The sequence below is a fragment of the Pogonomyrmex barbatus genome, unplaced genomic scaffold (genome assembly GCF_055798465.1).
Source record: "Pogonomyrmex barbatus isolate J1 unplaced genomic scaffold, ASM5579846v1 scaffold1, whole genome shotgun sequence".
Lineage (NCBI taxonomy): Eukaryota > Metazoa > Arthropoda > Insecta > Hymenoptera > Formicidae > Pogonomyrmex > Pogonomyrmex barbatus.
In genome coordinates this window covers 14,620,179-14,644,573 of record NW_028297098.1, presented here as the reverse complement: position 1 = coordinate 14,644,573, position 24,395 = coordinate 14,620,179, and the positions used below count along the sequence as shown (strand labels likewise).

Genomic DNA, 24,395 nt, shown 5'->3' with positions numbered 1-24,395 from the left:
TCAGTGTTTCTAATCCAACACAGTACAGTGACAAAATGTGATCACGCAATTTATGCGCGCCATGTTTTTGACTTGAAATGAAATTTAACATGACAAAAAAAAAATAAAAATATAACTATTATCTTATCGATAAAGTATGTACCGTTGAAGACCTATTGTTGACCAGTCTACGGAAATTTGCATAACTATACAGTAATTGATAATTTTATTATTATTTTTAATTATTACTAATTATATCAATAAATTGAAATAAAATGATACTGATTCATCTAAGATTTATCTAAGAAAGCAAAAGTTGTATTTATATTTTAGTAAATATTTTTTTAAATATTAATAAATATAATATGTACATAATACAAATGTATAAGTGTATACATATATCAATGTAGTATAAATATATTGAAGATGTTTTTTTCTTCTTTTTTTCATCGCTGAAAGAATCCCACGAATATCAATAAGTACTGGTACAGCAGGATAATATCAACATAAATCTGCGTAGCTGCGAAAACGACCTCATCGGGATTCAATTCTATCCTGCGTCCACCCATAATCGTTTGCACGTCGAAGTACAAATACTGAAAATGCATAATATCAATTTTCAATCTTTTTTATCTATTCAATCGAATCATCTATCTTAAAAAAATTAATCAAAAATTTAATTCTATTTCGAAATTGACGCCCAGGAATATAATTAATCCTCAATATGTCTTACTCATTTCTATTTTATCTATTTTATTTTATTAATATTTATCTATTAAGATTTTAATGATTGCCGAATGAAATACGTGATGTTACATATTAATATTAAGAAGTATAAAATAAAACATTTGTAGTTAAATTAATTTAAAAATAACATTACAGCTTTTTTAAATGTAAAAATTTAGCGATCTCTACAAAATTAAATTGAAATGTAATTGCTGCTAATTTTTATAAAAATAAATTATACATCTTATTGGATACTGACCATGCAGAGCAGGAGCGTTCCAATGATAGCAATTACCAGACGTAAAACCATTATATGAGTAAACAACAAGACTATTAGCACCACAAAAATAGAGACGATCGCAACAAGCCCAGCCACCATCACCAAGCCCGGCCTCATCGTTAAATCAAACTGCAATGTCATAGTAATAAATTTTTGTAATCTATGCAATTTATATTGATTTGTATTTAATATTTACATCGATATGTATTGAATATATGAAAGTAAAACGGATATATTAAATTAAAAATATATTAAATTATACTAAATTAGAAAAAAATTCGAATATATAGAATAAAGAAATGGGGCAGAATTACCCTGGAGAATGTTGCAACAAGAGCTATGATCGTCGTGACGATGGCGGTCATTCCCATGACTATGAGAATCACTTCGATGCTATAAAGCACAGATATGAAAGCGGCCAAGTATGACATTGCCAGTGTCTGCGACGCAACATCCAAAAAAGAAATTTAACTGGATTAATTCTAATTTGAATTCTAATGTGAATTCCATGAGGAAAAGGAAACATTGAAAAATCTTACCAGCAAGATCAGACAGATATAATTATATGGAGGAGTTCGCCTGGCCTGTACCGAACAAGCTATAGCGCAATAAGCGACTATAAAAAACACTCTGATAAAATGCAAATATTTTAATTAGACTAATGTATGATCAATTAAATAATAAACAAGTCCTTAGGATTTTATTAAATGAAAAGATATAAATATGAATAGTATTAATAGTATAATGATGTCCAGATGAATATTAGTATTGTTCAATTATACATTGTGTTATTACAATGTCATTAATAATAAAAATATTATTCATCTGATCTGTTCATCCTCTCATTTCTTTTCATTTAATATAATCCTAATAAAATTAACGAGAAGAAATCATTTTTATTCAAGCGATCCATCTTACATGGCAACAATCCACAGGTACCAGTGTATTATCATAAACTTTTGCGCTTCATCACTAGAAAGTAATTCAGAAGATTTATGGTAATTTTTTAAAACGTAAAATAAGAAATTTAAAAAATGCAGAAATCATCGAGAGATACATTTCTCTTCTGCGCGTACTCACACGAACATAAAGATGGATATAACGAAGAAAGTGAACATCAACTGCAGTGTGAGAATGCAGAAAACTTTGCGGACAAAGCTTCTCCTCACAAGAATGTCCTTGAAGTCGCCTATGTAATCGTTGGCATTTTCCTGTGGCAGCATATTCCTTCTGCGTTGCTCTCGTACCCAGGCTCTATATAATTCCAAATTCTCTCTTTCTCGGTGTGCTACCATCTCATCAGTTACCGTGATGGTGTACGGTCCCTGAAATTGAAAATAATTAAAATCAAAATAGAAGCCTTTAAAACCTTTTTGATTATGCTATTATACCAAATAATTTTTCATTATAAAATCCCTAATATATATATATATATATATATATATATATATATATATATATATATATCTCTCTTACAAGAAAGTAATCATCAAAGAAATCCCAATTCACCGATATGAGAGAAATAGAAAGAGATATAGAATATATATGTGTGTGTGTGTGTGTGTGTGTGTGTGTGTGTGTGTGTGTGAGTGAGTGAGTGAGTGAGTGAGTGAGTGAGTGAGTGAGTGAGTGAGTGAGTGAGTGAGTGTGTGTGCGTATATATTGTCACATCGTTTATATTATTAAGTAAATCTAGTGAATCGCTCAATTCAACGATTAAAACATTACTCACACTCTTTAGCTTTTGGCCTCTGATTAATGGCGGTAGCTGCGGAGGGCCTGGAATGAGCTGCGGAATCCTCTGTTCTTCGACATCGGTATCATCGGACTGCATTGGATAGGCTGGGTGGAATTACTCATTAACATCTAGTTAAACCTTTTGCCTTTCTCCAATTTCTGTCCTGTTATTTGACAGTACTTAAACATGTCTAATTACATATCGATTTATCGTCAATTATGATTAACAAATGAAGATATGAATAGCGCAAATGTAGTAAATCATATGGTCACATTAAATATCAACAGGTGCAATTAATACTAAAAATATTAAAAAATAATTATTTTTAAAAATAGAATTTCTGGTACAAGTTGCAAATAACTTGTGAATAATTGACTGATAAATGAAAGGATTAAAATATGCAAAGAGCATTTAAAAAATATTTGTAAAATTTGATTGTATAATTTTATTACGTAGTAAAACAGAATATATAACAGTTAAATTAATGAAATACATAATAAGCAGTATACATTATATACATATAAGTAATGAACGTTACGAGTAAAATTTTGAATATTTTTGAATAGTTTTGAATATTTTTACTGTAATTTCAATAAAAAGTTTCTATGAAACAAAGCAAAAAGATTAGTTACAAAGGAATTAATTATTATAGCTATTATATACAATTTAGATAATATTTTTATTATTATTCTAATTGCTTATGAGTTAGCGTTGAAAAGAATGAAACGAGGTAGAAGTATCGATGCTCCTATCTAGGCTTTAAAGCTAATAAAATTTATTATATTCCAACAATGCGTTTAGTCGATGCGTCGATGGTGTTTGTAGTCAATTTCTTAACGTCTTCATTAGATACCGGCAGGAAAATAATTAAGCATATTAACTTGATATTAATTAATAGATATATCATGATTAATAGATAAGTCATGATGCTATGTGATTAACAATTAGCAATATATTATGATAAAGTAACTTTCTATATATATATATAAACATACTGGTTCACTGGATTTTCATAAAAAATTTGCATAATACTTCAACAAATATGATAGATATAATTTTACTATATTGTTAATTTAAATTTGTTAAAATGAGATTCATTTTCGTTTCAACTTCAACTCTTTCACTATTATGATCTAAATTATTTATCTTTGCACTCTCGTCTGATCAATCTCGCTTCGTGATCATCGGAAATAGAATCCTAATAATACAATAGAAATGGTAACTTATATATGACTAATTCGTTTAATCGCATCGGCAGAGCGCGCGATATTCTACACAGATTAGAAAAAGATTCTCTTTCTTACGGCATCCCTCTATTAATTTGTATAAAAAATTTTTTCTATAAAGTTTATATAAATAAAATTAGAAATTTTAAAAAAGATTAAGAAATTTCTTTATAAATAGAAAAAATACTGGAGTCAGCTATAATAGCTATTTTGATTAATACAAATTATTTCGAAGCTTTTTAATTTAGCATTCTTTCTTAATAAATGTTATGGATCTACGTTACCAATCTGACGTTGTTCATTCGGTAATATAATACCGACAACAAAAAAAGTTCTGAACAACTATTGGTGAAAAGTGAGAGAAGCCCCATTTTGGCGACCACATTTTTCAGTACACTAATTAGTATTCCTCTACCTGATTGTTGCGATTACGCAGTATCAGTCTTATAGATAATATCTGTAGAAAATGTGCATAGAAATTGTGCAAATTCGCTTGCAAAGCATTTTGGAATTAAACGGCTTGTTTGCTCTCTTTTGCATTTTTTTCTCAAGCATTTTCTTCTTCTATTATATAATCCGAAGTCGCATATTTTACGTATATTACTGTGTTATACTTCGGATTGATTGATCTGCTCTTGTATTTTATTGCATATCAACTACAAGAAAGACGATAAATTGTAAGATAAAATATCTATCTCAAATGTAATACAAATATAATTTAATAAAAAAAGATTTATGAAAATATACAAATAGTTATATAGTACGTACTTGTTTAACATTATGATCTGTTATTAAAAGTATTTTAGATTGAGCTGCATTGCCAAACAGACCACCGAATTTTTTCTTTCTACTAGCGTCCTTAATAAAAATTTGTACACCTCTATCTACGATCTTTGCTGGCTCGCTGAATTCGTTCCAAGTATGAGTCCAATCAACCTAAAATAATAATAATAATAATAATAATAATAATAATAATAATAATAATAATAATATTGCTTTCTTTTTATTCTAAAAAAACTAAGAAGAATTAATATAATATATCCTAACCCGCCAGCCACCAAATATATCATTGTGCTCGAGATATGATAATCTCTTGTCGGTAAGTAATAATACATCTTTGTTAACGATAATGTGATAGACGTAAACGTCCGTACGTGCGTACTTTCCCTTTTCCAATTCCTACGGAAAAAAAAATTTTGTAGATTTTCTTGTGTGCATAAATTATTTCTATAAAATTTATTTTAATTGAAAATAATTCTTACATAAAAAAAATAATAAAATTTTATTTCTGTATCGATAATTTTTATGAAAAATATAAATTTATAAAAAGATATTTTTCTATCTTAAATTTAAACTTCTTAAACTTCTATCTTAATTTTAAACTTCTATCTTAACTTTAAGATAGAAAAATATCTTTTTATAAATTTATATTTTTAGAATTTTCTTAGAAAAATGAAATTTCAGAAATCTTAGAAATGAAATTAAATACCTACCATCAATATTTTGTTGCCTTCGGCTTCATCTTTTATATATGGTCTAACAAGACTATCCGGTTGCAGAAATCTAGGTGATCGTACTCTCTTTGCCTCTTCATTCAATTCGGTGGCTCTGAAATGAAGACAATGTAATTTCTATCAGATTAATAACCAAATTATAAACAATTTTATTAAAATTTATATAAATATTTATATAAATCATACCGTCTAACAGCCCCGAAAGAACCGCTTGCAAAGTCAACAACACCAGCAGTAGGCCTGGTAACGAGTCCAATTACGCCCTTTCCAAATCCTTTGAAGAATCCTTCTACTCCCTCCTCTTTTGCTCCTGATAAAGGCTTCATTACTACACCTGTTACACCATCAACTACACCCTATCGAATAAAGTAAATAAATAATTTATTGGTATATTAGATTAAAGAAATAATCCATAATATAATTATCTTGTAACTTTACCATTACTAAACCCTTCCCGCTTCGCGCAAGACCTTCTTGTAAATTAGCAGGCTGCTTGTTGAGTTGTTCCTGCCTCTTTCGTTGATAATCTTTGTCGAAGGTCAGAGCAGCTATACCCTTGCCTGTAAAAGCATCAATAATAAAAAATAAAAAATATATATATATATTTTTTAAAATAATAATAAAAAAATATCTTACAAATACTATAAAATTATCAGAATTAACCAATATTACGAATATCCATTACAAGCGCAAAAATAAACCTATATACAATTTTGATTAAAAGATTCGATTGAGATACATACCCATTGCTCCCGTGATCTTCGACACAGCGCCCGCCATCCCGCCGACGGTATGGCCTAACATGCTGCGCACCCCGAGGAACAGGCCCTCCGCGAACTCCCCCGGACCCTGTATGGCTCCTTGAAAGGGTTCGTAGAACAGGTCCTCGATGCCTTTCATAGTCCCAATTACGAGTCCATACGGATTACCGATCACATCGAGTCCTAGTACGAGTACATACGCCTGTTTGATCGCCTGGCCCGCATAATGAGTGCTCGCCTCAGAGACGAGTTGCTTGTGCGTCATAAATATGTAGTTTCTCTCAAAGTACGCCAATCTATGCCAATAAAAAAACTTATAAAATCATATAATTTTACAACTTCTGTACAATACAAAAATTACAAAATTCTAGAATTTTAATTTTTAGAATCATTTCTCATGATTTTTAAAAATATCTTCAAATTAAAAACTTTACTTGAACACAATATCGTTGATATCTGTTAGTGTTACACCAATTCCTTGCAACAGTACATTAAGTAGTTGCGGTAATGCGGAAGGACCTCCTCCGCTACCAGTCATTGAGAAACTGACGTGTATCTATAAAGAAAGAAATAAATACTTTGTCAGACTAAAAATAATGTTTGTGTAATTTTTGTAAGTATGTATGAAACACGACAAACCTTAAGTGGCGAGAAATGTAACAGATCGAAGAAATTCTTTTGTTCGGCCGTGGTGATCAGGCTGACGTGATACATCAGTGGTTCGTTGACTAGTTTCATGTCTGTACGGAACAATGCGCTCTGAAATGAATAAAAAAATGATCACCAAAATAAATCTCTAAATAAATTTCTAAATAAATCTCTAAATAAATCTAAATAAATTTCAATATCTTGCGACTCACCTCTTCCACATCGCTAACTTCATTCGCCTCAAAAAGACTCATTATTGCATTTATAAAGACTATGTCTACTTTGATATGAAACTCTTGTATGAGAACTTTAAAGTATCGGAATTGTTGCACGGTACTGTGCTCCAACAATCGCTTGACCATACTAAGTTCCGCGAAAGGTTTCATAACTGCAGAAATAAAGATTAGAAAACATTATAAAAAAGATATACAATTTAAAAAATTTTTAAATTTGATACATTATATTTTTAATTGATATAATGACTGAAACACATATCAAAAGATAAAAAAAATAATGTTTCGTGTTGTAAGAATAATTAATAATACCTGTGCTCTGTGTGACACTTTTTGGTGGTGGGACTGGAGCCAATATAACCGGGAAGACGCATTCCGATAACTGATTGTCGATCTGAAGCTTGTTGATCTTTGCATGTAATTGTACTTGATGCGCTGAGGTACGATATTGCAACCAAAGCCCAGTTTGGAATGTGCGCCGCATGTACCTACGATATGGTTTCAACATCTCCATATTCATATAATCCACCTAAAAACAATATAAAATGATAAATAGATTTTAATGCAGAGATAAAATTAGCTTTAAAAGCTTTTAAAAGCTTTAGAAACTTCAATTAAGTGAGAATTGTTTGCTGTACCATTAATTTTGGTTCCAACATTACACGATAATCTACTTCCTTGTTGACTTGCAGTTCCTTCATGTATCGTTGATATCCTTCCTCAATAGCATTCACCTCTTTAGCGTTTAAGGTTCGCCATCGGCTACCGGGAGATTTGCGCGTCTCCCATATAATTCCAGAGCTGAATTATAATAGAATCTCATTAATATTTTCCATGATAATACAATTATACAAGGAATAATTAAATTTATCAATTTTTCATTAAATAATTAAAGTTATCAATTATTACAAAAAATTCATGTTCTAATTACGCAAATAATATATCTTGATCAAAAAGTACGGAGAAACTTCTTTAAATTTAATAATATTAAAAAATATGCTCACCTGGCAATGCACATGTACAATAATTCGGATTTAGTGATGTTGTTCACGAGAGAAAATCCAATACCATGAATATTCAACGTGATTTCCTGATCTATTATTTCCAAGTCACCGGCCAATTGACAATCTTCGGCGATTTTCAAATTCATAGTGAATAGTAATACTCGTTGAGTACCATCTAGGAACGACACGTAGAACAGTTTCTCGTCTACATCTGGCAGTTGGAAAGTACCAAGATTATCCTGGAAAAGAAATATTTATTTGCATTATTTATTTCTACGAATGTTTCCTCTTGTTCTTATCTCATTTTCTCCTTTTATACCTTACGAAGATTGTCCTCGATTTCCTTGCCATTGTTATCTTCCCAGACCAGCTTTCGCGGCCCCGCCGGATTTTCCCAAGTATAAAACATCCTGTTGTAAGACTGAATGGACCTGTCAGTATACAAACGATTAGTTCGTATTAACACATGATTAATTAGATTTCGTATTAAGCAAATAGATAAAATAATTAACTGTATATTGACATCATGTTTAATGATTCTTTTATATACCTAACGTTGATTGAACCCTTTTCCCATAAATTAATGGTGTGCGGTGTATGATTGATAATCAAAGCTGGCGCATTGCCTGGACTGTAAGCTGACATGGAGATGTAAATGCCGCCCTCGTTGATTTGTATGTCTACATTAATTCCGCCATACTGTAATGCAAAAAATTTTATTAAAAATATCGTGACAAAACAGGAGATAATTACTTAATTATCTATTTTAATTATAACTTTATATAAATAAATATGTTGCATTACATTCATATTTTCTCTTTGTCGATGTTTTTAATTACCTTATTGTCCAATTTTAGCAAAGTTGTATGGCTGTCGGTATAAATAAACGCCGCGGTTTTCTCGGGTTGGCCTGCGACCTTCGCCTTCAAAGTCTTGGTCTCATGTTCAGTTCGGGGCCACAAAGCCGTGCATTCACCAGGAGGCACCTTGGCATTGACATTGTAATGTAACCTCATACTAAAATAACATAATAATCGAATGGCTTATATCTAACGTACTTTGATTATCGGATCAGCTGGTCGATCACCTTCCTGGCATTCTATCAGGAAATCTGCATTGTTGACGAGTATATAATAAGGCGTGAACGTGATCTGCTTGGTCAACGAGTTGTATGTCAATTGATTATGTACTCCAATCTGTAGACAAAAGACAAAATCTTCAATTGTATTTATATTTCAATTGTATTTATGTATCTTTTACTTTTCCTTTATTTTTTCGTTGAACGCATATATAATTGTACGATATCATTATAGTTGTTAACAATTTAATGTACATAGAAAGAGAAAACGATAAAAATGATCGATGCAGACCTGATAGATCATTCCATTATATTTGCAGGCTACTACACCCTCGCTGCCCGCGACGTCGATGGAGAACTTGTCGGACCACTCTCCGTCCTCCACTCTAATCATGGCCTTTTTCTTGCCAAAGAAAACCTTGGAGCGGAACGAGAATAGAATAGGCCCCTTAAAGTGTTCCGGATGATACAAGACGTTCAAATAATCGTCCGCTGTCTGGAAGGAACAGTAGGTATGAATTAATCTTTTAGCTTTCGCCTGTCATAAATGATTCTTTCAATGTAACCTCATGCAATTAATAAGAACAAATAACAAACATCTCTATAATAATTAATTCCTTATACAAACTTTGTTGATTTTGGAATCGAGATGTTTTACGCCTAGGTATCTAAAAACGCAAACAAAAAAATGCTGAAAAATTCGAGGATCAAAGAATCAAAGAATTCGGATATTTAGGAACGTAGTGATTCAAATGTAAATCGAACGAGCAAAGAGGATTGTAAAGGGAACAAAAAAATGAAATAAAGCGTATGTAATAAAGCACAATTACACATGGTAATGTAGCTAATGTAACGTGTAAATGCAATTTATGTTTGATAAGATGCAGTTGCTAAAGTCAAAACTAATAATGATAATCTAACATAGTTTATGACGTTACAGTTTCGACGACACGACTAGAATAGACATTTGTTATTTCACAGTAATCGAGTTTTGCGAACACAAGCACGAGAACAACGATAATATTGAAATAAAACAATGTGTCACCGCGCCCGTTTTCTTCTTCCTGTACTGTGCGCGTTGTCGATGGGGTTTCATAGCGGAAACGAATTTCTGAAAGATGTACGCATGTACATTCTCATGAATAAAACCATAAATATGTCGACGTCAGTAACAAAATTCGAGTTAATAATATGATAATTGTTCATAAAAAAATAATTGTTAAATAATCCAATAATTACATTTAGATTTCAGCTACTTTCGCAAAAAATATAAGTTAACTATTTACAAGAAGCACAATAAGGCGGCATGATAACAGGAAATCTCTACCTTGATCGGGCTTGAATGCTCTTTGCCACCTTTACTTGATTTCTGTAAAATAATGGAGTTTGTTGAATACGGGGATTTAATCAGGCAAGATGTAGTGCTGATTAGTATTAGAGTACATTAACGGAGAAAAGTTGAAGAGTGAGCTGAAAATTGTGCTGAAGAAATAAACATTAATACATATGACATGAGAGAAAAGCGTGCATATTAATGAAAACTTCACTATTCATGAAAATTTCAAGGTGCAACAGGATCTTTATAAAATAAGTCGTAATTTAAGAGGTTGAGGCTTAGAAAGTCTTACGGATTTTAAAGAAAGTTTTTTTTTAACGTGGTTTTAGAAATGTAAAGATCGATATAGATTGCGAATTACTTTTGAAGAAGCAAAATTATCAAAAGCGATCAAAATTATTCTACAAACATACTCTGTAGGACAGCATTAAACCAGTCTTGTTCAGCATCCAGAAAGGACAATATAGTGCCATGACAATGGAACCATGTTTATAAGATGTGTGCATTCCGAGATCCAGGACTGCCTTCTGCGCGCTGTCGAAAGATTCGAACGACCAGACCGCAAACTCCGGTGGATTTGCCATAATCTCACCTTGACATGACCAATCTTTTTCCAAGTAATTAGGTAGCTAAAACATATGCAATTTTAAATAAATAAATCGTAAAATCTTATACATTTTATAATAATCGATAAATTACATTTAACATTCTCTTATCTTGTTATCTAAAAATTTTGGAGTATTCTGTGTGTTAAAATATATTATTAATTGTAATAAAAATAAAAAATAAGTTTCATATAATCGTCAAATTTTTATTAAGTGCTGTCCATTCTACCTTAATTATTATACTTGACTTGACTGGATTAATTGTAGGAAGTTGCAAGGAAGCACTAGCTTCGAGTAAGTTTTCCTCAACAGTGCCTGGCAAGCAAATGATGATGTCAATTGGCAGGAAGTTCTTCAGATATACAGGTGGATAGAGATGTACATTATAAATAGTACTAGCCATGGTGTGACGAGTAGTATTTTCGAAATACACTTGTTCAATCTCTCCTACGACCTATATAAAGATATTTCTTATTTTTCTATTATTTATTCTTTATTGATACAACTGGATGAATTAATCCAATCATCTGCGTTGTTTAGGAAATAACTACATTTTATCATAAAAATTATACAGAAAGAATATTGACCTGAATATAAAATGGTTCTGTGCCTTTCTGTTTGGATCGCGGCTCACATTTTAGTAGTTTCGTCATGGAAACTGTTTTCTGCAAATCCTTCCAGACAAACTGCTCGATTGATACCATATATCTAAAATAAATTAAATGCAGTCATTGAAACTTCGTGCATCGAATTTCATTATTAATTTTATGTATTTTATACGTTTGTTATATCTCATCTTTTATGTTATTTCATAAAAATTACGTTGAACAATTTTGTATGAAAATCAAGATAATATAAAAATACAAAAAAATGTAAACATACCCCTCAACACTGAAAAACAGTAAGTACATGTTAGTCGGAGTGTATACAGCGTCCAGAGGTAAATTGAGTTTCTCATCTGGTGCCACTGTGCCTACACATTCTACTTCGTTTCCACGCTTTGTCATATAATAAACGGATATCGGTTGCGCGAAGTGATTGTGAACCTACAATGGCCACAAGTAGCTTAATATTGTTGATAAAATTATTCATCTTCATTTATTTACCTGAAGGATGCTTCTAAGAGTGACAATCGTGCTACCCTCCTCCACAATAATATCCGATACGATGCCCCATTCTTCGGAGCCTTCTTTCCGGTGCTTCAAAGAGAAGAATCTCCTATCTGCTCTCAGTACAGGTATTGCCAACTTGCTTTGAATTCCTTTAAACTATTAAAAATATTATATTATTTTAATTAGTCTCAAATTTATCTTTAATTAAAAATATTATATTATTTTTATTAATCTTTAATTAATCTTAACCATATAATCATAATAATAGTTACTTAAATAAATTCTCTTTTATTATTTATTTTTTAAAAATTATTATATTCAATTTCTTCTCAAGAATTATTTTTGACATTTTGATATCTAACATTTTCTTCAAAAAAATCTTTAAATTCATCAAAAAATCACAAATATCTATTCTACTACAAAAATCATAAATTTCATATTGCAATATATCTATATATTAACTTACTGATATAGAGAATTTACTGTCTTCTCTATCTTTCACGGTCTCCACTTTTAACTGCTCAAGAAGACGCGTATCCAGCTTAGATGTTTTCGGTGCGAGCTCTATCGATGCACCAGTTTCAAGAATCACTTCCATATATGAATCATTGTGATCTCTTATTCTCGACCCATCATCAAAAATCTGTAACAATTATCATCTTTTATATGAATAAAACTATGATTTTATGAATAAACAATAATTTATTATATTGAATAAATAAAATAAAAATTCAAATCATTTTTCAAGATAATAACCTTAAAGAAACTGTGCTCTAAATCAAGTATCATCGTCAGACCGGTTTCATTTTTCAGCACGTATGGTGCTACCTTCTTAGTGGGTCCTTTCTCGGCGGCCTCCATTGCTGAAGAAAACGACTGGCCGAGTTGCTTCAGGACATCCAGACATGTCTTCGTCACAGTTATTTCCAAATTATCCTATCCCAAACAAAAGAAAAAGAAATAAACTCGCATCTTTTGGCAAAAATATCACTAACTGCGATAAAATTCATTTAAATATAAATTTTATAAAAATTGTTTATCTAAATTAACCAAATAATATATAATTACAAATAGTACAAATAGTATAAATAATATATAATTTAATATCTATATAATCAATCATTTTAATGTTTGTATTTCAAAAAACTTTCTTACAGAGGACGCGACATCGATGGATATTTTGGTAGATTGTTGTAGCTCTTCGGGTTCACTTTCTGACATAGGACTAACTGTGCTGGCACCTCTAGAGTCGAGTAATATGTCGTTAAATTGGATCTGATAAATGAATCAATAATATTAATTAACAATAATATTAATAAATAATATTAATTAAAAAACGAAATTAAATATTATCGGAGCTAACAGAAAGAATGCTAGTTACTTTTGTTTTTAATTCCCATGATGTCGAGATGCGTTTGCCGTTTCTAAAGCTTTCTATCGGCTCGATCAGCGGTTCCCATAGCGCAAGACGACTATTGTAATATGCCATGATCATCGACATTGAACAGTCCATGCTCATCTAGAAGCATAAATCGCTTTGTCAATACAATATGTATAAGAAGAAAATAATAATGCTAATAATAACAATAAAAATCATGATATAAAAATATAATATAATATAATAATAAGAATTTTCATAAATGACATACAGATTTTGTACTCCAATCTTTGATGCTGCTTTGAAAACCCAGATGAAGTAGCAACATGGGCAGAGTTTTGTTACCAACACCCGCTTCTAAAGTAAACAAGATTGTCGGCGCTGAAACAATTGCTAATTCAGGTTTGTAAGTTGCCACAATCTCATCGTCTGGATATGCAAACTCCTCGAAAGCTTCCATTGCGATTTCTAAAAGAAAAATACAATTTAACAAACGGAATAATTATTAATGTCTTGTTTCATACAATAATAATTGTTAAATAATCTATTATCAACCTGTCTTTAGGAACCAATAATTATTTTCCTCGAAGGGCGTGATAATCCACAAGCCTTCGTAATTAGGCTCGGGCTTAATAATGTTTTTGTCCTCCTCTTCTTTCTTTGTCATCGTATGAATGACTTTATTTAATATTTCAATTACACCTGCAAATAATCACGTTAATTGAATGCTAACAGCATAGGAATTCGCGAATTACCTGGTGAAACAGAGACATGTATATCCGTACAACGGATCTCTAAATGGAGTCCTTTATCATCTGGTGTGGAACCAGCTACGCTAATGCTGCACGGTTTTAAAACCTACAATAATTAACAATAGTAGAAATTAATATATAAGAAATATTAAAATGAATTATTTTATAATCTGACTTAACAAATTAGTAACTCAAAGAATCCTATAAAATTTATAAGATAAAATTTATAGATTTATTTAATAGTAATGAATTAATTATCTATATAGATATAAGTACATTAATTATTATTAATCAATTACTATAATTGCATTTTATCATAAATCATAAAATATATAAGCTTATATAAGCCTTTATTAAAATGAGAAATAAATCTAAGAAAACTTTTCAAAGTGCAAAATTGTAAACTTTATAATTAATATGTAAATATACATTAAATAAAAAATATTGTATACATTATATTTAATAAAATCTATTTCCAGATACCTGATAAATCCAATCGGTTCTCTTTGCAGGATTATATATCCCCGTTAGCAAAGAGAGATCTTTGATGGAACCTGTGATCACTTGATGTTCTCCTGTAATGCGCAATTTCAGCAACAATTCCGTATTTAATATTATGCAATTTGAATTAATATCGTCCATATCTTCGAGCAAAATAATATCCGGCTTTTCTACGTGCAGATTCACAGTTAACATCTTTGATGTTGGAGCGGCCTGCTGCTGTTGTGTAGGCTTTTTCTTTGATTCGCTTTTTGAGATGGACTGCGCGGAAGTAATGGCCGTTTTATTCGCGGTATCCACATCGAAAAAGTCTTTGACTTTCATGAGATACTCAAGAGACACGATGATGCTGAAAGAGAACACTTTCACGTCGGCGAATATATCGTTCGGACTCTGACGCACCGTCACATCCAGCATACTTCTGGCATTGTACTTCGCGTGCTCTTTGTCGAGATGATTCTCGCTAGCGCTACTGCTCGATCTTGACAGCGGCACACTGCTGGTTCTCTCCATAATCCGTACCAGTGAGCCCTGTCGGCTTTGCCGCATGTCATCCAGCGTGCAGTTCATTAGTAAGATCGACGTGGCTAGCAGACCGTCCGCGAATACACGGCCCTTCACAGCGAAGTGCGTGAGGCTGAAACGTGCCAATCCATTCTCGGGTAAATGCAATGGTGATGTCTGTGACTGTAGCAGCTTGGAGCCGCCAGTAAAGAGATTGATCACCAGACTGTCCATGATAAACTCGAATTTCACAAACGTATGTGCGTGTCGTTCCTGCGTGTCCACCGATGGAGTTTCTCGCGTTGCATCGACCTCGTACTTATACACCGGTTGGATCTTAACAACAAATGCCAGACATATATATCAATCCAATAATCATCATTATTATATATTATTGTAACTATTATTTACCTGAAGCTCTTCGGGTTTGACAGTAGAGGGGGCGACTTGTGCGGGTTTCGAGTCTTCGAAGGTCTCGCTCAGATTCTGTTCCAATACCTTCAGAATCGTGGCATAATCCTCTTTGCTCAACAGCAGATTGATCTTGTTCAATCTACCAGACATATCGATATCCGGAATATTGGTAAACCAAGCAGTAGATAGATTGCGCTTCATTAACAGTATGAATGTCACCGGTTCGAGTAGCAACACTTCGTTTTCACTAATAAATTTCTCCATGTTCAACCGAACTCGAGACAATTTCAAGTTCTGTAGCTCGATCTTCATTTCATCCACTATGGGACATTCGCCGGTGTCCTCATTCATTGCCTCTAATTTCTTGAAAACATTACATACCTGTAGAATTTTACTTTTTATTAAAATTCTTTAGATATATTTGTGCAATATTTTTTTCTAGTTAGTTTTTAGTTAGTTCAAATTATGTTTAAATTGAAATTACATTTTAATGTTTAAATCAAATTAATATTTTATTATACTTTACAAATATTTAAAAGCGTTATCTTTTGCTTTAAAAAAAATATAATTATCTGTTGTAAAATAAAATTCGCGTAACAATACGATGTATTCGGGGAAAATGCGTTATTAGCGCTATCGCGTCATTCTATCTTTATCTTTCGTTAAATAAAATTCAAGGCTAAATGTGATAGTGCTAATAGCGCGCTCTCAAATGGAACTAATATAATTTAATATCATATATATCATATAAAAATATATCTCTCGGATATCTAATATTGACATTCTTCAAAATTAAAAATATATATAATTAATGTATATATATTTTAAATTTTGAAAAGCTTTGAAATTAAATTGTTCTACGAATTGAAATAAACATCATACTGCACCATAAGATTGCCCATATCCAGCATTAAGCTATGTTCGCTCTTGGAGTTCATTGGTACGTATATGACCGGCGCATTGATCCTAACATGTAACTCGATGCGTGAGGCACTCTCTTGAACATCCTTGATGTTCGTCTTTGCAACTTCTGCTGCCGCTGCCGATGCGTCTCTGATAGCTTCTTGTGCCGCTTGAAAGTTGTTCAGGAAATTCATCACACTGGTGACGAATGCATTCAAGAAGACAATGCGCTGGCAACCCATTGTCACCTTGATGGACATGTTGTTCTTGTCTACCTCCCATTGCTCAATGTTGTATATCACTACTTGAATCTAAAAATAAAAGATTTACAAACAACAATTACAAGCAACAATTACAAATATACTTTCAAAGAAATAATTACAAATGTAGAAATAATAAAGTTTAAAAATACCCACCTCCAAAGGGCGCTCGGTACCTTCAACAGCTACAATATCCTTATACATAGAAGCAGGATTCAAATCTTTAATGTTGATGGAGGCCAGAGCGGCATTCATTTGTGAATATGAAGATTTGCTGAGAAAATTAGCGCTGATACCTTCGATGTGAAGTGCAGTGATATCTCGGGCAGCGCTGGAAATCTTTAAATTGATTGAGTCGATTTTGGCATGCACTTTTAGATCAATACACTCGACAGTTTGCCTCTTGCGTCGGCCAGGTCTCAATCTCTGTTTTTGTATCTGCTCTCTGAGGAAGCCGGAAGTTTCTTCTTGAATGGAGACTAAATGACTCGGTCGAGGACGCTCGACTTCCTTTTTCTGAGCACTCTCAAGCGAATTCATTCGATCCTGAATATACGTACTAAACCGTAACAGCTCGATAAGCGCTTCCTGATGCAGCAGAGTATCAAGCGTGGTAAATTCCAATCGAAGTAATTTCACGACAGAACCATGGCGCGTAGTGAATTCTGGTGAACGCTTGTTCACATTCACGTATCGCACGACAATCAGATATTCATCTCTGCCTGCCGACATCGGCGTGTTGACCATAAAGATCTCTTGATCTTCATATAATTGTCGCATCTGCACACCGCCTAGGCGCAGTTGCACTTCCTGGTCATACGTACGTTGCAGCAATTCCGCCTCGAGTTGCAACACTTGAAATCTAAGAGAAACAAATAAATTCAGAAGCTCAACAAAGCTAATTTCATCAAATTCTGAGATAATTAAATTAAAACTTTTAATTTTTCACGTTTTTATATGAAGCATGTATCCCGAACCTGAGGAATTCCACTGCGTCGTCGTCCCGCTGCCTGGATACTGACAATGTGAATTCTTTCATCTCAAATTTCATTTCCATGTCGGTAGTCTGTTTCATTGGTGCGGTCATTTCTTGCTGCTTTCTCTTGTCAGCGATGCTGGATATCGTAGTGCCAAGCTCCTTCAGAGATAGCTGTGAGATAGATTTAGAAAGAGAAGTACGCTGCAATTCGGGTTTTTCTTCCTCCGTTGGAAAGGGAATACTCTGTGCGATCGAAAGCGCTTGTAGTAATCGAATATCCGTTATGTTCACAGCAACTGATGGCAGGTGACCAAGGAGTCGTAGCTTGGGTAACAAAGGATCGTCCGTTATCAGACACTTATGGAACTGGATTTCCAACGTAGTTGGATGGAGTAACGTCAGGGAATTCTCGGTATTCGCCAAGGCTGATCGCCATTCTTCGTTCGGCAGCGATACTAACACCTGATGCAATAAATAAATTTAAGTATAATTGTTTCGTAAAAATTATTTTTACAGAATTAAATTTCATTGTGAGAGATTTCTTTGTTGTGAGAGATATATATAAATCTTACATAATTACAAATATTTTTGATTTTTTATGTAATATTCAAACTTTTAAGTTCTTATCTTTATATATAAATTTTTTATTTTTTATACGTTTTATACGTTTAATTATTTAAATTGCAAATTAAAACTATTATTACCTGAAAATTGACTATTTTCAAAACGAATTTATCGTAGCTGTGTTCCCTCAAATGTAGCATTACTTCCTCTTCACTTTTGCCCAAACTAACTAGTTGTTTAACACTAGCGCCAGCCATTTCACTTTTACCTTTCTCTAGGGAATGCATCTTTAAACTGCCTAGATTTACAACAATTAGCGCTTTCGCGTCTTCGTAAAAGCCTCCGTGCGGTATAATAAGTTGCGACGCCTGCATATCCACTTGTATATCCAACACTGAATGTTTCTGTATAGCATATTCCAGTCCGAGGGCGGACATTTCCTTCAGGCCCTCCAATTGTTCTGCCGCGGCTGTTTGTAGTTGATTCAGCGTCGAAGAATCTTGCACCTGGAAAATATTCATCTACATTAAATTCGCAAAAAAAAAAAGAATAAAAAAGAATTATATTCAGATAAATTCGAGAGAAATTAGTTAATCCAAGTAAACATTTTTCTCTTTTTAATATCTTCTAGAAATCGCGCGTTCGGAAATTGGAAGGGTATGAGAAATACCTTAAACAAATTGACCAATTCTATTATGGTTTGCGCGTCGTAAATAATGTCGACGGATCGAGACTTGACAATGACGCGGTCACCGCACAGTCTGTCAATCGGATTCTTTTCATAGGAGACCGACAATAGGGCGCTGTCGGAGCTGCCATGCTCTGGATTAAAGAGGGAAGGGACTCGATCATTCTGCATCGCGCCCAGCAGTTTCATGTCACTAATGGAAGCGGTAACTAGAATCGCATTCGCGGATGGCCGCGATTTGAAGCCTGCTTGTACACCGTGTAGCTGTAGATCTAGAACGCAAGGATGCTCTTTGTCCGTATCCAACAAGGAAATCTGTAGACCGTGCAGAAGGAAACATGTGTCAATCATCTCATACGTTTCCGGATAATACGCGGGTGCGCTATTCTCCTGATAATCAATTGCTCTATAGAGCTTCTCCTTTTCTTGCGGCGTCATCGCTTCTTCAAACCTGAATATTATCATTGATATAATAATTATGTTATATTCGTTAAAGCTATTTTTTAATAATAGTTTAAATATCTAAAAACTTTCAAAATATTCAAAAAATTTTGAAATTTTAACTTATCAAAATATTTAAAAATAAACCTGCGCATGATGGCCGCGGCCGAGTTAAGTTCCTTTGTCTCTTCAGCTTGCGAGCTAGTCCACAAGAAACCGAACCAACCTCGCTTTGCCTTTAAATTTTTTTCACGTTCCGCCAGTCTTTCCACTTCCATCTCGATTTGTTGCCGGATAATCACCAGATTAAAGATGTCCAGTCTTGTCTCATAGTCCGTCAATCGTTCATCGATCTCTTTTGCTAGTTTCTTCGTTGTCAGCTTCGTTTGGTAAGCCTCGGCATAAGCGCGGCAAGTGTCGCGATGATCTTTCATATGGTTCCAATCCCAATTGCGACGACATCGTCGCACGGTCTCCTCGAGGACGCAGGTATATGCGAAACGCCACCACTCCTTATAGTGACCACGATACGATGTTAAATTCGGTCGATATTTTCGATATGGCGCAGCTTTCCGCGCTTGATCTAAGCCTTCTCCGAGCCGTACCAGGGTTTGGTATTGACGCTTTGTCAAACCAATCCGTAATTTCTGCATCTCCATATCTAACCACACCTGTAAAAAGGAAAAACAAAATATAGAACAAAATATAGGTTCAATACGCTTTAAAAATAAATTCTTCAGTTATAAAAAAATAACTGACAGAATGATAAATGCAAGTTACCTTGGGGATTGTATAGTTACTACCGTCAGATTCGGGCTTAGGATTGAGTCTGAGCTTGGATTTGATATTGATTGGTCCTAACAAATATCGGTAATTGACTGGAGTATAATCCATAGTCGCGATGCCCCTGCAAAAGAGATTGGAGTACGAAGACTGCGGGCTCTTGCTGTATTGCTCTACACTTGTATTGAGATAGACAGCTAGCCCATCTAGACTGCACAGTTTGAAGATCTGCGGAATGGCGTACATGTCCTTTAGATTGCCAGTAGTAATCTCCCATTTGTCTGTACAACTTTCAAGGATAAAAGTATTCAGGGTAAAACCGACGGAGAATGGATGCTCTTTAAAGGTGACATGATCCTCGTATCGTACATGAATTCTCTTGATTTCTACATGAATATTCTTAATCATACGAGCAACCAATTTTTCGACCATCGAGTCATCCAGTTTGTCTTGCGCTACAAGAATTAAAAAATTTTAAATAAAAAATAAAAAATAATTAAAATAAAAATTTAAAAAATAAAAATTAAAAATTAAAGCATTTCCATATAGCCATATAATCTTAATTTTCATGAAAACTTATTTAAACTTATTTTCTTTTTTTTTCATAAAACTTATTTAACATTATTTAAAAACAGCAGCGTTATAAATTAAATTAAATTATAATTTTATTTGCTATTATCAAAATCATAACAAAAAGATTTCTATGGTCTTGATATAATATTATATCTTGATATAAAAAAATGTTAATATTTAGTTACATTTTAGTTCTGCTAATTGCTTTCTTTTTTCTATTCTCGCAAGCTCCGCTCGTTTAATTTCTAACTGCGCTTTCGACTCTTTCTCTTGATTGTACGCAACTTGACTTGTAGGCACTACTAGTATAAACAACTCCTCGACTATCGCATCGATCTGACCATTCCACATATCTTTGAATGGAATCTTCAATATCAGTTTTCCTGAAAGTATTTGCAAAATAGTAATTTCTATCTTATCTTTAATGCATTATTTTATGTCCACTTATTTTGTAGATTTGTTATATTTAATATGTATATAATTAAATAAATAACATAGTTCTTATACCTAATCGGCCATATTCTAATCTTACAGGAAGATCTAGTACATCCAAAGCAGACTCTTTTATTAGCAAATCATTTAAAACAAGGTCACCTAAAAACAAATTTTATCACATAAGATGTATTTGTCACCAGGCAAAAGATGGGATTATCATATGCTTTCCTACCTCCCCAGAGGCTGACTTTAAGTTGAGTATAATCCAAATTTTCAATGTATTCGCCGATCACCTTATTAAGAAGCTCGGCAATGATCGATTCGAAAACCATTTTGCTATCTGTTTTCTTCTCTTTCAATCAAATTTTTTTGTGTTGCTGTACAACTCTTAAAACAAAAACAAAGATATTCATGTTGAAAACTAAAATTTAAATTGCCCCAAGAATTTTTATGTATATGTAGTGGCTATTGAAACTTTTATGTTCAATTTTATTTGCATAACACTTAGCATTTATTATATCAGATGTTATCACGTGGTTATCAAATATTGGTTTAGTGATTCACTCCTGATATTAGAAATTGACATTAATATTTGAATTAAGTATCAAAGACATTTGTATCAGAATTGATGATACATATGATCCTATTACAGAAAATATATACATCATTCTTATATTACAAACATTTATTTGAAAACTACATGAGCAATTGACAGAATCTATACTTTCGTTCATTAAAATTTGATTTATCTGCTACTGAATACTGGGATTTACAGTTTGACTCACCTGTTAGCTCAAATTTATCTTATCATTGAATGAAGATAGCATATTGATAACATAAATGAATAATATAAAATTATATTGAATTTGCCATGTTACAAAATATAAATGAGAGGACAAAATCCATTCATAAGTGATGCTCCGACGAATCTCTTACATCAACGATAAATTTGATCGAATAGAGGATATCTCAGGAATCGCGCCACGCTAAAATAGAACAAGCATCAGTTGACAAATTTGACACTCGCAAAGAGAAAGTTATTGATAATTTTAAGATGTCTATGTATTTTTTCTCTTCTTTCTTTTCTTTCCTATACATCCATTACTTCCCTATTACATCCATTTTAACAAAATAATAATAAATATCATACCAAGGCAGTATTTACCTTAGCACGCAATGGAGGACGCTAAAGTATCACAATGAACGCACGTGATTAAGAACAGATGGAATAACAACGGGATAGCAACAATGTTCTCTTGGAAACTCCCTGCAGTGATGACAACAACGACGAGGGCGAGGACGGCGACGAACAGTCGGCAGCGTTCTGACGGTTTCTGACATAACCTTGACGCAGACCGTTCGAGCTTGTCGCGTCTTTTTCCGTCGAATTACGTCACCCCTGCGACGCACCGTCGATCGCTTGTCCCCGACGACGACGAGCGAATCCGACCCGCCCAGTTCCCCGATGATCTTTAAATATATCGATACTATTCTCCTTCTCTCTCTTCCTCTAGCATCGCCGATCGCCAAGCATCATCGAGCGTTAAGAGATACACCGAGTACGAGTGAGCACATGAACAGAATGAGCAATTACGTCATCGTTTCCTTCGTGAATTGTAAAACCGCGTGGACACGTGGTCAGGGGAAGCCGAACGGAAGGTTCGCCGAGGTCGCATGACGCAGAGTGCGATATATCACGTTTTCTAGTCGCACCGAGTCTCGATCAGTCGTTTCGAATATTGTTAAAAAAAGGAAAAAGAGAAAATAGTTATTCATAACATTGGTTTCTGCTATCTATATAGATTAATTTCAATCTTGATTTAACTTAATTTTATCTTTTTTCAGCTTTTAATTTTGATTTCGCTTATCTTTTATCTTTTTTTAATTCTTAGAATGGAAAAAAAGATGAAAAACAAATCAAATCAAGAGCTTAATTGATCTACATTCGTGTAGAGAAAGGAATATTACAATTTAAAAAATATAAATGAAGTTAAATCGGCGAGAATTTAACTCGGTGAGAAATAAATACGTCGAATTGATGTCGATGGTTTATTTCTCGTTAGAAAGTTAATTTACATCGCTAGAAATAGACGTAAGGCGAACAAAAGAATAGCTGTGAAATTTTAGTGGAGAATTTTTTAATTAGATCACAAATGTTTCCGCTTCTACGATAAGTTAATAAAAAATATTGTAGCTATAAAACAAATCTGAGATGATTAATTAAAATTATTCTTCAACAAAAATTTCTTGCTTTGCAATAATTATGCAATCATTAATTTTTGAAGCTTAATCATGTGCTTGATTAAATTCCGTTTAATTCTTAATTAGCGATTAATTTAATTGACTGTTTTTTTGCTTATAATAGAATTCCTGATTGTATAATTTGTTGCCTCTTGTCTAATCTTCCTTTCATAAGTTACCAATAAAAATTAATAATATGATCTATGTTAACAAAATATTACAGATATTACTTGATAAATTAATTGCTAATTAAATTAATCAGAATCTAATTACTGGAAGACATTTACGAGAAATCCGTTTCACTCACAATGAGATGTTCGTTTTCTCAGAAACAAAATAGTCAATGATTTATCGATTTTGATTTTTTTTCTTCTTTCCAGATCGAGATGTCTGTGTAAAATATAAAAATAACAGATCATCGAGTCGATTAATCAAGAAACATAATATTAACTGAATACATGCATCGATTACGTCATTCGTTCGGTGGAATTGGTTTTATCTAATTGTCGCGCTATTTTGCATATTTAATTTCGCTTATCGACGTAAATTCTATCTTGCAATAGCAATTCTGTAACATTATATTGCTGTATTTTTCGTGCTTTAATCGTCGCAAATGATAACTAACAAGTTAATATTTTAATATTTTGAATAATTAATTTTTTACTAATATGTAGAAAGATTGATAAACAAAAAATTATGTAATCAAAAATTTTGCTTGAAAACTAATCTATCGATTGAA

At 32.8% G+C, this 24,395-nt stretch overlaps 2 protein-coding genes across 7 annotated transcripts; both read right to left on the bottom strand.

Annotated features, from left to right (window-relative positions):
* Positions 1–275: 275 nt before the first annotated feature.
* LOC105422821 (protein lifeguard 3) lies at positions 276–3,106 on the bottom strand. 2 transcript variants are annotated; one of them, XM_011632351.3, is made up of 7 exons: positions 2,718–3,101; positions 2,066–2,310; positions 1,904–1,957; positions 1,525–1,615; positions 1,300–1,425; positions 965–1,114; positions 276–575 (listed from the first exon to the last, which is right to left on the bottom strand). In XM_011632351.3, exons 1-7 carry the CDS (start codon positions 2,817–2,819, stop codon positions 426–428), a joined length of 918 nt encoding a protein of 305 aa, XP_011630653.2. In that variant the 5' UTR covers positions 2,820–3,101; the 3' UTR covers positions 276–425. The 2 variants fall into 2 exon arrangements, with proteins under 2 accessions (XP_011630653.2, XP_011630654.2); XM_011632352.3 differs by lacking the exon at positions 965–1,114 and having other exon boundaries at positions 2,718–3,106.
* Positions 3,107–3,153: 47 nt separating this feature from the next.
* Vps13 (vacuolar protein sorting 13C) lies at positions 3,154–23,060 on the bottom strand. 5 transcript variants are annotated; one of them, XM_089070340.1, is made up of 46 exons: positions 22,566–23,060; positions 22,201–22,401; positions 21,648–21,802; positions 21,488–21,574; positions 21,166–21,363; positions 20,405–20,862; positions 19,772–20,295; positions 19,166–19,634; positions 18,636–19,001; positions 17,930–18,393; positions 17,109–17,814; positions 16,677–17,003; positions 15,787–16,170; positions 14,854–15,711; positions 14,374–14,476; positions 14,174–14,320; positions 13,890–14,086; positions 13,622–13,759; positions 13,396–13,515; positions 12,997–13,176; positions 12,707–12,883; positions 12,235–12,396; positions 12,011–12,174; positions 11,716–11,836; positions 11,358–11,582; positions 10,937–11,152; positions 10,515–10,556; positions 10,233–10,298; positions 9,480–9,683; positions 9,168–9,305; positions 8,949–9,095; positions 8,660–8,808; positions 8,429–8,540; positions 8,110–8,348; positions 7,744–7,906; positions 7,418–7,634; positions 7,085–7,260; positions 6,864–6,983; positions 6,659–6,780; positions 6,207–6,520; positions 5,902–6,023; positions 5,650–5,819; positions 5,443–5,557; positions 4,997–5,128; positions 4,718–4,885; positions 3,154–4,605 (listed from the first exon to the last, which is right to left on the bottom strand). In XM_089070340.1, the coding sequence occupies exons 3-46, from the start codon at positions 21,745–21,747 to the stop codon at positions 4,558–4,560; spliced, it is 9,855 nt and encodes a 3,284-aa protein (XP_088926466.1). In that variant the 5' UTR covers positions 21,748–21,802; positions 22,201–22,401; positions 22,566–23,060; the 3' UTR covers positions 3,154–4,557. The 5 variants fall into 5 exon arrangements, with proteins under 5 accessions (XP_088926466.1, XP_011630655.3, XP_088926471.1 ...); XM_011632353.3 differs by having other exon boundaries at positions 22,581–23,060; XM_089070345.1 differs by having other exon boundaries at positions 22,625–23,060.
* Positions 23,061–24,395: the final 1,335 nt, after the last annotated feature.